Source organism: Hordeum vulgare, chromosome 4H, assembly GCF_904849725.1.
Source record: "Hordeum vulgare subsp. vulgare chromosome 4H, MorexV3_pseudomolecules_assembly, whole genome shotgun sequence".
NCBI classification, from domain to species: domain Eukaryota; kingdom Viridiplantae; phylum Streptophyta; class Magnoliopsida; order Poales; family Poaceae; genus Hordeum; species Hordeum vulgare.
This window is the reverse complement of record NC_058521.1, coordinates 25,442,816-25,459,424: the sequence shown is the minus strand read 5'-3', so window position 1 is coordinate 25,459,424 and position 16,609 is coordinate 25,442,816. Positions and strand designations below refer to the sequence as shown.

Genomic DNA, 16,609 nt, shown 5'->3' with positions numbered 1-16,609 from the left:
AACATGATATTAAATAAATTTGCTCCATCATGTGGTGTTTTTGCCTCAGCAAACCAGATCACTTTTTTCTGCAATTTCCAGTTTTCACTAACAAAATGGCATGTTATACACATATAGCTCACTACTTGAATTGAAGTCCACATGTCAGCTGTTAAGGATACACGAGAGGTCAAGTTATGCATATCCTCTCGAAGCTTTACCCTTTGTTCTTCAAATAGCATGATGGAATCAAGTCTTATTGTCGTCCTAGACACCACCTCAAATGTGGGATTTAGACTATGCACGGATCGCCTAAATCCATCATATTCTACTATGGAAAATGGCAATTCATGAACGACGATCATCCTCACCAACTCCCAATGAGCTCTCTCAGGGTCATAGTTCCATTTTTCTACACTGTTTGGATCAGGTTGTGGCATGGCTGACTTAATTGAATCGAGAAACTCATTGACCTTAGCCCTTTCCTCACAAACTAACAAATGCCTAATGCATTCACTAGTACCAGCTTTTCTTGCAACCACAAAAATTCTCTTGCAATGTTTACAATTGGCTTCCTTGAGTTTGTTGCCATCATACACAGGATCAAAATCATTCCAGATTTCAGATTTAAGTTTCCGTTTTTTGTTTCTACGTGAAAGACCTACGAAATTTGAGATGAACAAATATTTTATGCCAAGTTCAGATATGCGCACAATTGACATTAAAACTAAACGTATGTACAGAATATAGACATTAAAACTTACGAGGAATCTGAGGCGGTGTTGTCGACGATCGTTTCACACCGAATCTTGGTGATGCCTGAGATAACATGACATTTACCCCTGGGGATCCCACTACGGGCACCACTAAGGCGACCTCGGCATCTTCTTTGGTGGGGGTTTTGGGAGTCTTCGTTTTTCTCGTGAGACTCCACATCCTACACACAAGAATCAGCAACATGTACCTTGGTGAGAATCTATATGTAATATATTGTAGGAAGAACAAAAACTAATGAGTAACCTAATTGCAACATGTACCTTGGTGAGAATCTTGGGTCTCTAGATAAAGGGAGCAAAGTGTTGTAGCTGCAGCAACTTCTTCAATTAACGCATGCCCTTGGTGAGAAACAGTAGCTTCAATGCGTAAGGGAGGCGGTGGAGGGACAACATCTCCATCGAGGATTTCCATAGGACAGTTCCGACGCGGAGATGGCGGCGGCGCGGCCATTGACCCCGAGCACCCAGCTAAAACACCGAGCACCCAGCTAGTATTAAATAAATTATTTACAGGACAAAAAAGGAAGAATGGTAAACATTTGAATACTTAGCCCCTAAGGATGATCGTGTATACTACTACTAGCCGAGAAAGTGAAAATATCTGTTGACAGAAACACAAGGCACTCACAATCGCACAGAACATGCATCTGATCTGAGTTGACAGAAACAATTCATCGGTTCACTAGGAAAATGAATGTGGTGCTAAATCTGAATTTCTAACTGGTAGTTTTTTACTGACTTTTTTGGGGGGAATTACTATCCCAGAAAGTGAAAAAATGCAGTCAAGTCTCACTCTCACAAAGCAGACAGATACATCATTCAGGATTGTAAAAAGCATAAGGATACAAGATTCAGGATTGTAAAAAACATAAGGATACAAGATTCTGTAAAAAGCGAACTGAATGGTCAATTCTTAAGATTCAATGAGAATCAGCCACAAGAACTGGGCCTATGTCCGCTTGTGCCTTTTGCGGCCGCAGACTTTGGACTGACAGTGAGCCTTTTTTATCGCTAATAATTCAGCATTCTACTACTATTGCTTTGTAGCCACATCTGATTTTGAGAGGGTAAAATCAGTGAACAGCCTGAGCTGTTTCCAACAAAATATCTATTGCTAAGTGACGAACGTAAGAGTTTATCATTGGGAAGAATATGTTCTGCACTTGGATCGATTGTTACTTGGGCGCGGATTCATTCAGAAGGGGAGGAGTCAGGAGTTGGGCATGCATGGCCGCTTGGCATATGGCTCCAGCTTTTGCCTGCCTTCACGTGGTGACAGTCAGAGCAGTCAGATGTAGCAAATCTAGCATCGAGTTTTCTGTTTCAAATGTCTTCTCCGGCATTGCTCCACGGGAAGCCTCCGTTGGCGGAGTACGCCCCCATTGCTCCACGGGAAGCCTCCGTTGGCGGAGTACGCCCCCAACATCTTCTTCGGCAGGGAATGGTCCGCTGTAGCCTGTACAGAGGATGCAACCGTGCCCGAGCAGCTGCGGGAGCGCGATTTCGGGAGCGTCTGCAGTCCTCGTTCCCCAGGAGGAGGCGGAGAGGAGCACGCCATGGAGGGCGTCAACGGCGGCCGGCGGGACGTGGGCGAAGGTGGCGGCACCGTGGGAAGTTCCTCCATCGGGAGGAGAGGAGGATTAGGTTTTTTTGTTTCGAAAGGATGCGGGATATGCGGCTCCCGCTGGACAAAGCGGCGTGGCCGTTTAAGCCCGCTACAGACGACGCGGTCAGCCCGGTGGCATTTTGTGGGCCTGTTATGCGGGACGGCTTGGCGGCCCAGCGGGATATCCCGCCCCGCTTGCAACCTTACTCGTGCTCGACGACGCCGACGTCTTCCGGGACGAGCACACGCGCCTCCTGGTGAACACCCGCAGCAGCCGCTTCCTCCGCAAGAAGCTCCCTCTGCTCGCCGGCCACCGCTACCGCCACGTCGCCACCACACCCGGTGGATTCTTCGTGCTGGCGGACGGCGACGACTACGACGCCGCTCGCGTCCTCAACCCTTTCATGGGCCACATGATCCATTTCACGGCGACCGTGCCCTCCGACATGGTGGATGCTGCTGCTGTCATCGGGTCATCGCCCACCCTCGTCCTGCTCTGCGGCGGCTCGGATCGTAAGCGGTACATGGCTGAACCTGACAGCAGAAGTTTTGCTTTGTACCAAGAGGAGGACTCTTACCCGCTGATCCGGCTGGCTGCCGCCGGTGGAATGTACGCTGACGGCGAGCAGAGACCGATGCCGCCCCTACCAGCTGCTGTGGCTGACAATATCTTTGATCTGATGAGGGTGTTCTCCGTTGATCCGTCCCAGATGTTCTGGTCTGATGTTGTCGACGACGCTCCTGCTCCTGAGATTGGGCATGCAAACAACAACCGCTGCTACCTGGTACAATCCCTGGGAGAAGTGTTCATCGTCTTCAAGCTGCAGCATCGCATGGAGGTTTTCCGGATGGACGACTCCGATCGGGGCGTGCTCAAGCCCGTGAAGAACATCGGTCGCCGCGCCATCTTCGTCGGCTACTGCAGGTGCCTGGCTGTTGATGCCGATAAGTTCCCATCTGTTGAGGTCAATTGCATCTACCACCTAGTAGGTATGAATCCATACGGTCATTTCTACTTCCATGACGTCTACAAGTATGACCTCGAGGACGGGACAGAAGAGATAGTCTCTGAAGCCATAAATTGGTCAGATCCCATCATATGGAGGGATGCTGACCCTCCTTTCACATCCGTTCAGCTCCTCTCCAGCTACACCATCAACGTCCGGTGTTCTGAACTTGTGATTCCGGAAATGGGTCGACTAGATGTTGATCAGTTAGTGGAGGACTTCTTCTCAACCTGAGGATATTGATCTTTGTGATTGAATCATTGAGCATACTGTGGATTTGTAACTCTAGGGTGGTAAATGCATACCGTGGAGCAATAGTTGCATTCTTGAAACAGAATATCCAATGCTTGTAATGCTTTCTGGTACCTGTGTACGTGTGTGCTTCCCCAACTCCCAGTTAAGCAATGCAATGTTGGTTCAGACTTGCTTCCGCTTCTTGATTTGGCATCGTAACAATTCAATCACCCAGCATAATATATTGAGATGACTGTGTCCTCGCCAATGGCTTCGTGGTAAACGATGACGGCTCTTAATCAGCTGAAATGCCCTCTCCTTTTGCATTCCATTCTGCACGAATAAGATTTCAAGAGTATGTGTATTTTTTGCATATTAGAAACAATAGTTCAAATTTGTAATCCGTTCAGAACCCTGAACATCAGTTCTGTACATCATAGCGGTGAAAAGGTAGCTCTAGCTTCATACAACCAACACAAAACATTGGCAATCTGAAAATCTCTATGTAGTCAACAAGCCAATATATATAGAGTCTGAGTATGTTCAAGTGCTTTCATAGTTTTTTAAGATAGGCACCAATGGAGAAAGCAAGTGCCAAGACATAATGGCTTTTGATCGGGATTGACTGCTGGCAGGGACGGAACTTACCTGGTATTGGCAGTTGAGAGTGAAGTTTACACCCAAAAAAAGTTAAGAAACGGAATCTACACTAGGGGAATAGTTGAGGGGCGTACAGTACACGTATCCTGCTCCGAATTGCTATTATTATTTACTCCATGACGTTGCCATTATATCCCAGACATTATGAGATGATTCCGGATATTAGTTTTTATACTTCCTCTGTACCACAATATTTGTTATTGGAGAGAACTAGCCTAGTTCTCCCCAACAACAAATATTTAGGAACAGAGGGAGTATTTAGTTTAATTCAGATACAAGGACCGAGCTCTCCTTTAGAGGCATAAGATTGATTCAGAAATTAAAACCTGGAACACGCAAGTGTTTAATTTTGGTGAGATATCTGTATATATACTGGTAGTACTTCAGCCTTACCAACTATGTTCAATTCTATGCATATCAAAGAAATAACACGTTTATACTTCTATTAGAAAATATACATCATATATAAGCATCATATTTCTCAATTTTAAGTAATTACTGTATGCTTACTACTCCCTCCGTTTCTCAATAGAAGTCATTTTAGAGATTTCAATATGGACTAGATACGGATGTATATAGACGTATTTTGAAGTGTAGATTCACTCACTTTGCTACGTATGTAGTCCATATTGGAATATCTAAAAAGACTTATATTTAGGAACGGAGGGAGTAGAATGGAGAATATGTTGCAAAAACACTAAATATTCTTGCACTCCAGATTCCATCCATCCTCATGCATGAGTTGAGACCATAAAGTATAAAGCCCAAGCAGCAGTTGATGAAAAGTGCACATGAGCATAGCTGCTGCATATTGCAGAGCATGGCATGCATTTAACTAGATAACCTCAAAAGGTTTAGTATGCAACTAATTAAAGATCAATACAGCACAGGCAAATTGAAATGTTATTGAAACGAGGGGGTTTAACTTGATTAAATGTTAATAGCAGCACCAGCATGTAATAGGCAAATTAGAACTGGATATATTTACTTTCACATAAGCAAATGCAGAGTAATTTATTTTTTGTGAATTTATATAGTTTACACATTTCAAATTTCAATAATAAATTAAAAATCATATCACAACTAATATATGACCACATAATAGCTAGGATATAAGAAGGTATCAACTCTTCAATCATAGTGAACATAACCATTCTTCCCGCAAAAAAAGAAGAACATAACCATTCTGTATCAATTACCAAGATCAGACTTTAGAATGGTTTTAGGTATATTCGTACAATAAGTCAGTAACTAACTCCTCTTAGTATCTCAGAGATAAGCATGAAGAATGAAAAAGAAAGTTCAATATGTGACGTTACACTACTAACTCTCTACGTCATAACTGATGGAGAGGTGGGGTTTGTTACTTGTGTAGTTGCAAACTGTTGCATTTACCCCTGGCATCTTCAATCTCAGCTCAACCTTGTTTTGGGTCAATCTTCCAGTTGTTAACAACCTGCTAGTTAGGCATAGCCTAGCTCAAACAAGCTGGACTCACTTCCAGCCATAGTAGTATTGTATATTGGTGTTATTTTCTTTTGCAGTGGTACTGAAATGCCCCATTATCATTAGCCCCTGAAAGGTTTTGAAAACTGAAGTACATGCTGGCAGATGGACTTCAGATAGGATCAGGGTGTCACTTGGCTCAAGTATCAATATCAGGTGCGAGTAGAAATACTGCAGACCTGCTCCATTTTCAGCAAGACCAATATTTCCTTATTGGTTGCTTCATAAACCAATCGCTCCCACAAACAATTCAATCAAGTGAAGGTCATTGCCCACTTATGGTTCTAATTTAACTCAACTTGAGAGTTCTTCATCGTCGACAGAATCCGAAAGGTTGGCACGTTCTCCAGACTGACCTTGAACAGTCTGCCTCCCCCGACTCCGCTTTTGCCCTTTCCTTCTCTTTGACTTGGGCTTCTCTTCGAGATCCTTCACCCCACGCCTCTTATACATTTTAAAGCTCACATGTCTCTCCTCCGCCATCAACCTGACCTTCTCAGTGATTTCAGCAGCAATCTGTCTGTTGTACAGTTTTTTCAGTCCCTTCATTAGCTTTGCAAACGTGTCTGGCTGCGGCATCAGCCCTGCCTCGAGCATGTCCAAGCAATACGAACAGGCCTCCTTGACATGTTTCTTCGCGTACAGTGCATGGATCCAGATTGTCCATGCACTCACATTTAGCTCACAACCTCTGCTGGCAATGCAACCCCAGACATCCTTTGCAAGCTCAAGTTTCTCATCCCTGACTAACGCATTGAGGAGGTCCTTCAGCACTCCATACTGCGGTGCAACAAATAGCCCCCTCCCGACCATGTCCTTGAAATAATTGCACGCATCGACCAGTGACCCCTGACCAACAAGCCCATTCACCATGATCGCGAATGTGTCGACTCCAGGACTAAGCCCGCTATTCTCCGTCTCGTTCCACAATGCGATGGCTTGTTTCGTCTCTCCGAGCTTACAGGACAGCCGAATCACCACATTGTAGATATTGAGGTCTGGGGGGCACCTGCACTCCCTCATCCTCTCCATCAGCTCCAAGCACTCCTCCAGCTGCTGCTCCTTCTCATGTGCCACAAAGAACCCAAGGTACACTCCGGGATCCACCCGCAGCCCGTCCCTCGACATGGAGTCCAAGAACTCGTAACCCTGGGATAACCTGCCTGCCTTGCAAAATGCAGTAACCAGAGTGCCATAGGTGACAGAATCCGGCGTGCATCCCTTCCTCCGCATTTCAACAAACACCCTCATTACCTCATCAACCCTCCCCTTGGACCCGAGCCCCTGCATGAGGGTGGTGTAGGAGACCGCGTTGGGAGGGCAATCCCGCCGCTCCATCTCCCTCGCCAGCTCGAAGGCGTCCTCGAACCTGCCGTCGGCGACGAATCCCGCGAGCAGGGTGTTGAAGACGACGACGTCCGGGGCGACCCCGGCGGCCTTCATGCGGGCGAGCACGTGCTTGGCCTCGTCGAGCTTGGCCAGGCGGCACCAGCCGTAGAGGAGGGCGGTGTAGTGGCGGAGCGAGAGCGGGAGGCGGGGCTGGAGCTCCTCGACGAGCCGCTCGGCGGCGGCGACGTGGCCGGTCTTGGAGAGCGACTCGAGGAGGGAGAGGAAGAGGGAGGGGTGGTCGTGGGCGGGGCGGGAGGAGAGGAGCGAGAGCGCGAAGGGGAGGACGCGCGGCGGCGGGAGGCGGCGGAGGACGGGCGAGAGGATGGAGGCCGAGAGGAGGTGGGAAGGGAGCGGCGCGAGGAGGGAGGGGCAGGGCGCGGCGGAGGCGCGGGAGAAGCACTTTGCGAGGAGCGCGAGGGAGGAGGGGAGCGGCGCGGAGGGCAGCGACGGGGAGCACCAGTGGAAGTAGCCGAGCGCGAGGGAGGAGGCGGCGCCGCAGCGGCGGAGCACCGCGTCGAGGAGGCGCGGGGAGGCCGGGTCGAGCCCCGACGCGGACAGCGCGGAGGCCAGCCTCTGCGGGTCGGCGCCGTGGCGGCGGAGCAGGCGGTGCGCGAGCTCCGCGGAGGAGGCGAGGCTGTGGTCCGGGGCGGCGTCGGTGGAGAGGCCGCGGCGGCGGAGGAGGGTGGCGGGGAGGAGGCGCTGCATCCTCACGGTGGTGGGACTGACTAGTGGGGGCTCTGTTGATCTGTTCTGTTCTATGTGCCATTGAAAACGAACAACTGCATGTCAGTCAAGATGCTGCTAGTGACGGACACCACAACGAATGCATTTCCTGATGAACCAATAGTATCGGCTGAACCTCACAGCATTTTCTGCATTACATCATGTTCAAATGATGTGTCCTTGCTGCACAGCAACTCAGTTGTATATACGCTTCTCCTTTAAACAAAACTCAGTATATGCTTCTTTTAAAGAAAACTCAGTATACACTGCTTCCGTTCACAAATAGAACATATATTGGTGTGTTTGTTCACTCATTTCAGTTTATATGTAGTTCATGTTGAAATATTCAAAACATCTTATATTTATGAACAGAGGGAATACAATTTTACAATGTGGCAAATCGCTCGGTGAAAAAATAAGAAAAAGTCTTACCTTCCACCGACTGATCCGCATGATCCATCCGCCGTCCGCTTGTCCGTTGGATCTGGCCTCGATCTGATCGCGAACCGTTTCCTGAAACTGGATCGTTGTTTCAGAAATTGGGCAGTTGTTTCAGAAAACTGCCCATCTGTGCCTCCGCCTCCACCTCGGCCCCGACGACCTCGCCACCGCCGGCCTGCTGCATCTCGCCGCCCCTCCGCCGCCGGCCTGCTGCGGCCCCGTCGCCCCTCCCCCGTCGGCCTGCACCGCGGCCCTCCGTCGCCGGCCTGCCTGCTCGCCCTCCGTCGATGCCTCGCGCCACGGCCCCGCCCCGTCGGCCTGCACCGCGGCCCTCCGTCGCCGGCCTGCCCGCCGCCCTCCGCCGATGCCTCGCGCCACGGCCCCGCCCCGTCGGCCTGCACCGCGGCCCTCCGTCGCCGGCTTGCCCGCCGCCCTCGGGGCAGCTCCGCAACTGGCCTGCAACATTTCTGCAACGGGGTCGTGGTTTCTGCAACTCAGCCATTGTTTCAGGAGTTACGTAAATTATTTTCTGCAACGGGATCGTTGTTTCAGGATTTTTTTTGCAGCACGATTGTTGTTTTTGCAATGCAGCTATAGTTTCTGCAATCCGACCTCTGTTTCAGGAACTATTGGATGCGGGGACGTAGATCGGACGGCTGCATCGATAATCCAACGGTCGTTGAGGTGACGGATGTTTATAGCAGCTCCCAAAAAATAAACACCCTGTTATGTACCAATAAGTTTTATTTCAATCAGATGTTCAGTTTCCACCGAACTAGACACTAAACATCAGGTGTACAGCACTGGCATGCATATTCCTCAGGTGGCAACAAAAACGTTGGCTCCTTAACCAGTTTATGGTCAAGTCACTAGCTATAGACACACATCTTTTGTATCTTTGTCGACAATATCCTACTTCTACATCAGGGACGTGTGCTCCCACGAACAAACTCATGTATAAAATTGCGCTACAGAACCACAAGGCCGCAACAGCCAGAGAAATTTTTTGTTTGTCATCCACCTGATGGCATGGCCTGCTAATTGCGTACACGGGGGCTGTAACAACTGCCGCAAGTCTTCACTGGAAGCTCCAATAGACAAACGCATCAACTTGCATTATTTTTCCTCTCCAGTTTTATTGCCTCGTAAGATTTGACAACCTCCTTGAACTCTTCTTCAGCAGTCTCTGCACGTAATAAGAAGTTAATGGTATTATTAATAACTACTACAACCACAAACAATTGCTTATGAAGAAGCATGGTGTCCGTGAAGAAATCAAGGAAGACGGTAACTACCTCTATTATCTTGATTTTGGTCAGGGTGGACCTCCATTGCTTTTGTTCTAAAAGCACTCTGCATATGATGCCCCAAAGTCAGAAAACAAAACAACCTTGGTCAGGCCTGACACACATACCAAAAAATACAAACATTTCACACTAACAACAATCCTAACATTTTGATGTGTCGAGGTCTAGAGCAACAAATGTGTCCTTCCGATTTTTCCAGCCTGCTAACTAGTGATATAAGATGCTTTCAATTCTTGATTTTGTGAAAGAATCATTTTTTTATCTGAACTTCGCCAATGTAGACACCAATATTTCCAAATACTTCTCAACCGAACAAAATAATTACCGATATACCACTGCTTAAGAATTTCCAGTAGAAGAGATACAAGGAAATGCGAGAAAGAAAAATGAATTGGCAAACAAATACTTATCCTCATTCAGAAAAATGGTAACAAAGAAATCAAATCTTTTTATGAACCACATGGTTTTTAAGTCATCCTACTCATAATCAGCTGTCCTCAGAAACCACCTTAATACATTGATATGAGACTGGAAAGCATTTAAAACATTAACTGGTTGCTTCACCCTAAGGAGTAACAATCTAAAAATTGGGTTTTCATTGAAGGTTGCTTATCTCGAGTTCTTGATAAAACACTTGAAAACAAGTGTTTGATCAAACGTCAAAGTTCTTAAAGTGAATCCCGTGGAAACCCCTTGTTGTCTAAAGAAATTAATTTGGCATGACAGCTTCCTTAATGATCTTAAGGTTAGCTTAGATATTTAATCAGCATAAAAAGATCAACACCGACACAATATAGAAGACAATCATGTTAGGTGGGACAAGTTCAAAGTAAACTGAAAATAGGGCTGGAGGGACAATAGGATGACAGGATTGCAATACCTTTACTTCTGCATCTGTGTATGGAGTCCCTCGTGATCTATAAAGAAAAAACATGGCTTGTCACAAAAAGGAGTATAACTCAGGATAACATCATCATGTTCATAATTATAATTAATAAATTAATAAAGAACAAGTTCGGTGTTATACATGCTCTTCAAAGCACTTGAATTAATATTTTCTTAAGATAGTAACAAACTAGAAACCTCTTTGTTTGAGCAACAAGACAAATATTTTACTTGAATTGGAAAAGAGTATATGTAATTGATTCCACAGCACAGCATAGCAATGCAATAATGATCCTGACACCTGATGTCGGATGGCTGTAAGTTGATTCGTGATGTACCCTGTCAACTTGCTACTATCAAAGGTCCATTAAGGTATGTGGTCCGAGACTCGTAAAAATTCGCATCACTAAAGCAAAGTATGACTACTTCTTTTCTTAAAACAAGTGATCATATCAGGCAATTCCAAGAAGATCGTATTGGTGAAACAAAAAAAATGATCATCTGACTGACATATAAGCCAGAACATAGCACATATAATTAAGGAAGTCAAGTCGATGGATGTTCATATGAAATGCTCTATAGAGCTTGCAAATCTACCAAATGCATCATCTCTCTTCTTTTGGATTTGCAACATACAGTCTGAGGCTCTCATTCAGGTGCACAACGAGTGAACTGAATCACTCATAAACACGCATTCCACTTTTAATCTTGTGTAAGGCTACAAAATAAGTCTCTCGCAAAGGTATGCCCATGAAGAACAGGCAACCATGCCATAAGCAGATTGAAAGATGAACGGAAATATACAGCTAGAGGTTTAAATAGGCATGGAAATACCTATCAAGACCAAGAACGGTGTAATGATGTGACATAGGGTAACCCCTAGGTCCTGCCGGAGTATATGTCCGCCTATTTTTATTTTCCGAGTTAGGCGTATCTGTCTGCCAATACCAGTCATCCCGCGGGATGTAATTATATCCACCTGGGGGCCCATTCTCCTTCCAACTTTCATAACTTTTCCTGAATTTGTTCCTCTCTCGGTTGAAAACACTTTGCATGTGCCTTATTCTTTGCTGGCCAAAATAACAAAAAATCAGCATACTGACGGAGTAAACAGAGAAAGTAACTCTTAAGGCAATGTTTGAGAAACTAAAATTTGGGGTTAGAACAAGAAGTTACTAATTTAGCACAATGCAATTTCTCATGGATTCACATTACATTTACCGCAGGCAATGTTCTGAAGCAACAACATATATATATAGCGAGCATAATTTCAAAAATTCTAAGTTATAAAAGGTAAATAGTGTGAACAGTTCAATGAACTCACAACTCTTTCCTGTTCATCCTCAAATTCCTGCTGCATACGTTGATAATATCTTCTCCTGGCATCGTCACTAAAAGTTCCACCGGTGGAGCTTTTACTTGCCTTCCTCCAAGATGCTGTTGTCTGCACCTTATTCAGCTTTTGACGGAAGAGCAACAGGAAAAAGGAGCATGCAAATAAACACTTAGAAGTCAAAACGCAACGAAAACTGCGCGTATAACAGAGTACAGGATGATAAATTTGTCATTCCCTATTGGTTCTCCCTATGTCTTCAAAGCAAAGTAGAGTTCACATTGGACTAATAACTGAACCAATGTAATTCTGGCAATACAAAAGTGAGCTTTAGAGAAAGCATGGCAGTTTTCTTCTTGTGGAAATCGCTAGATGGTCTATCTTAGTATAGGCCAAAGACAATGACGAGGGGCTAGCCCAAAATCTTAAACATCAAACAGTACTAAATTTTAGAGAGCAAGATAACGATTCTCATCAGACCATTACACCCACCTAAGGATCCTTCTGTTATTTCCCATAAAAAGCAACGACCTAAAAACATAGTATTGCTGAAGCCTTTAGACATAAACACAAATTTGGCGTAAACAAGCTAACAACCGCCAATCATGATGATCTAGAATGCTGTTTCTGACTAGTTTAGAAGGGCAAATCGAAGATGAACAAGCATTGTGGACAGCCAAGAAATTAACACTGACTTAGTAAGGTACCTGAGTGTAGAACCAATCAACACTTTTCCGAACGTGGGCAACCTGTCACAGCGGAAAAAGTAAATAAAAATGTCGATCAAATGAAATCTAGTACTAAAGATAACTTTTATCTTCGAGCAAGTTGAATATCATATAAAGATAACAAAGAGGCCAAGCAATTGTCAATAACCTCATATTACTGACAGGACGTTAGAAACACACCCCGCATGCAGGACAGGGAGTGTGGCAGTACAGTCCTAAGCATAAGATTTACCGATTTGTAGTGCTCCTTGTAACCTCGGGAGGAGGGCCTCGCTTTGGATCAACAGAGCGAGCAGTGTAGGGTGGTTCAAGAGCATTACTAACAGGATTCAAGTCAAGTGCCATGTACTTCAAACCACGGGAGGTTGTAACAGCATAAGAAACACTAGATCCTTCAGAAGAGCAACGCTGCTTTCTGCAACAGATTAAGATCGGTTGATGCGGAATTGTGAATGGTGCAGCAGTTTGCAGTTAAGCCAGAGCTAAATGGAGCAAATCGTCATGGAAGCAGCGATACTAAACGAGCTAAGCGAGGCTGCTGATCACGCACACCGCGATTATCGCATGCATTATTAACATAAATAAACATCTACCGAGCTGAAACAACGTGACAGGGGAAGCACTGAGAAGGGAGAGGAAGGCGGGGCTGCTCACCGCGAGGGTCGCGGCGGCGGCGCCGACGAGGCCGAAGACGAGCAGCCCCCAGGCCTTGGAAGGCCGCTCGTCCTGCCCCCTCCCCGCGCCCTCGGGTTTCCCCTCCTGCGGGGAGGACATGGGCATCTCCTCCTCCGCGGATTCCTATCTCCCGATTCGAGCTCGACGCCGGGGGCCGCGGGAGGCCAGGCTCATGCTTCCCCCGACCGAATCCCTCTGCCGCTTCGGCTAGCTTCTCCGCCGGCTTTTCTGCTCCGCTGCGGCGACCGGCGAGGCCTCTGGGAGGGGGGAGGGGAGGACGATTCGGAGTTGGATTGGTGCGCGGTGCGGGGCGGGGCGGGGCGGGGCGAGGGAGGAGGAGACGGCCGGTGAGGGGGAGGAGGAGACGGGTCGCCGACTGATGGCGTGGCGACGCGTTGGATGGGCGGAATCTCGTTGGCTCGGGCTCTCGGCGCACGGGTTCCGTCGGTCGGTCGGTCGGTCGATACTCGATACTGTGTTCCGCACGGAAAGCGGGATTTCCCCGTCCGTTGGATTCTTTCGTGGAACGTTTCTCGTCCGTCCGTTGGATGCGCGAGGCTTTGGATTAACATATATAAACCGGGGCCGGGGTTCCTGAAACTGTGCGTGGATTAACATGGATTTCGATCTGGATATTTGACCCCGATTCTCATGGAAGTGGTTATAGGTTCGTGACCATATTTGATCAAATTCGACCCACTTATCCAATCAACTTTTATCCAGATCCAAAACGGACACTCGTTCACAAATGCACACTTGTATAGGCAATATAACTAAATCAGCTTGTTATAAGAAATAAACGTATATTTTTGCTTAGTTGAAGAAAAGAGGAGAGAAGAGAGAAGGTAAGCGGGCTCTTAATTATCCAGCTCTAGCACGTGCTCCTAGTCACTCTCTGAGAATGAAAGATGGATCATATAATAAAAAAATAGTACGCTTTTCTAATCTACTATGGGGCATATGCTAGGCGTCGAACGGCGGAACTTTTTTAAAGATCCGCCGCCTCGTGAACCATCCGATTTGTTGATGGATTGTCCTTATCGTATTTTTTTTCTGCAACAATACTCTTGTTGCGTGTATTTCTGCAACAAGGTCCTTGTTGCAAGCTTTCTGCAACAAGACACATGTTGCACAACTTGTTTCTTTATTTATTTTTGCAACAAAACTCTTGTTGCAGAAAATGTAATAGCATCTTATTTTCTGTAACAAAACAATGTTGCAAAAATTGCAACAACGTCTCCCGTCGTTCGCGCATTTGTCGTTGATTGCCACGGTTCTGCAATAACATCATTGTTGCAAGATAAGATGAGAGACGTGCGTGGTTACGTAAGCCACGTGTCGAGTAAAGGAGACGGTGGATGTCGTGTGCAAGATCGACCGGATGATCAGAATCATTTTCCATCTACTATTGTACATGATGGTTATCAAATGAGCTATAGATGACATGGCAATAACTTATAGTCAGCAGATGGCTATAATATTAACCATGCTCTTATGAAACTTTATATATGAAATCTTTTACATGTAAAAAAAGTAAGATATTCCTTCACAAACTTAACTCACTTATTTTAGGACGAAGGAAGTATTTGATATGAGGAAAAACCCTTAGGATGGCCCGATCTTCACGAGCTAGATGACCCGTTGCCCAAAGATCAATCGCAACCGAGAAGTAAAGCAATCTATGGGGAATCATTAACTATCCACAAAGTATGATCTTGATTTGTGGCATTTGACGTGGGAGTACCCCGTTGCATCCATGGCGCAAAAAACAGATGCAATTGATAAGCAAGGCTTCAACAAGGTGATTTCAAGAGTGGCTCTTGATGCTGCTTAGAGCAATTTCAACACGCGCTAACCAATCAATGCGTTAGAAAAATCGCATTTTTGCACACGAGCGCCCGCGTTGGCCGGTCTGGCAGAGGCACTAAAGTCATGCGTGTTGGATAATCAGTTGCGCGCGCGGAGCGAAACGCCATACCGCGTTGGGTATTTCGGGCGCCCGCTCGTGCGCGCGGCAACACTGCACTCTCTCCCGCGCTCCCTCTTTCCCGCCCTGCCTATGTCCCACCTCGCACCGTCGTCGGAGAAATCGCCCGATGGAGCGCGCCGATGACATCCCCTCACCCCTCGCTACACCCGCGACCACTCCCTTACCGCCGCCGCCACCGCCGCAAATCCTAGCGTGGGGCTAAGCATCGTCGGCGCCGCTCCTCCAAGCAGCGGCCTCGCGCGCAGCTTGTTCATGGCGCCACGGCCGACCACGATGCGTGTTGTCGCCCCCCCCCCCCCACACACACACCGTCAAGCGACCCCCTCCCGTCAAGCGATCGGATGCGGTGGCTGCAAAGGTGGAGACGACCCGAAAGAAGAGGGCAACGGACGGCGCCGACGCTAATAAGTGGCCGAAGAAGAAGCTTGCAAGGCGTCCGGTCATGGCTCCGTCTACTGAAGAAGCGTCGGAGAGCTGGCAATTTGTTGCGCCGACGTTCACGGCAGACAAGGTGCTCGATGAAGTGCCCGCAAGGTATGCTTTTTCCCTTTTTTGTTGTAGGTCTTTACATAAAAATGGGTACCTTAGTTTCATTCTACATGCTTTGTAGTTTCGATTAATGAGACATATATATCAACTATGGGTGTCGGCTCAAACAATTGGTCTCAAACCAATGAAGTGCGTGGAGATGATGAGATGGATGAGAATGGTGAGGGTATCTTCAAAGCACCAAAAGGAAGAGCGGGCAACTACATCACCAACGAAGATATCTTGCTATGCAATGCATGGTTGGTTGTGTCTATGGATGCAACTGTTGGAGGGGATCAAAGTACAGATACATATTGGGACCGGATGCAGGGGTACTTTGATGAGCGAAACAAGAGTGGGATTGAGCGAACCAATATATCTCTTCGCACCCGGTGGTCGACAATCAACAAAGATTGTCAAAGGTGGGCGGCAGCGATGAAGTCGGTTGACACGATAAACCCAAGTGTCACTAATGACGGAGATAGGGTAAGTGACATTTCTTTATGTTTCATGTTCATGCTTCTTCTTTGGTGTTTCAAATGCTAACTTGTTCTCTTGTTTGTAGCTCAATATTGCACAAAACCTATTTCAAGGAGAAGAGAAGAAGACCAAGAAAGGCAAGATCAAGAAAAGGGAGAGCATTTGTGTTGCCTGATGACCCACAAGTGTAGGGGATCTATCGTAGTCCTTTCGATAAGTAAGATTGTCGAACCCAACGAGGAGCAGAAGGAACTGACAAGTGGTTTTCAGCAAGGTATTCTCTGCAAGCACTGAAATTATCGGTAACAGATAGTTGTGTGATAAGATAATTCATAGCGAGTAGCAAGTAACAATAGTAACAA

At 46.7% G+C, this 16,609-nt stretch overlaps 2 protein-coding genes and 1 long non-coding RNA gene across 3 annotated transcripts; all 3 read right to left on the bottom strand.

The window, feature by feature from the left end:
* Positions 1-460: 460 nt before the first annotated feature.
* LOC123451086 lies at positions 461-1,228 on the bottom strand. Its single transcript, XR_006632095.1, has 3 exons — positions 1,017-1,228; positions 744-916; positions 461-640 (listed from the first exon to the last, which is right to left on the bottom strand). It is a non-coding gene; the product is annotated as an uncharacterized LOC123451086 (long non-coding RNA).
* A 4,206-nt stretch (positions 1,229-5,434) lies between these two features.
* LOC123451085 (pentatricopeptide repeat-containing protein At3g49730-like) lies at positions 5,435-8,100 on the bottom strand. The gene has a single exon (XM_045128097.1). It carries the CDS (start codon positions 7,860-7,862, stop codon positions 6,063-6,065), a length of 1,800 nt encoding a protein of 599 aa, XP_044984032.1. The 5' UTR covers positions 7,863-8,100; the 3' UTR covers positions 5,435-6,062.
* Positions 8,101-9,047: 947 nt separating this feature from the next.
* LOC123447646 lies at positions 9,048-13,692 on the bottom strand. Its single transcript, XM_045124260.1, has 7 exons — positions 13,229-13,692; positions 12,554-12,595; positions 11,838-11,972; positions 11,348-11,583; positions 10,509-10,545; positions 9,617-9,674; positions 9,048-9,507 (listed from the first exon to the last, which is right to left on the bottom strand). Exons 1-7 carry the CDS (start codon positions 13,352-13,354, stop codon positions 9,428-9,430), a joined length of 714 nt encoding a protein of 237 aa, XP_044980195.1. The 5' UTR covers positions 13,355-13,692; the 3' UTR covers positions 9,048-9,427.
* Between the last annotated feature and the right edge of the window lie 2,917 nt (positions 13,693-16,609).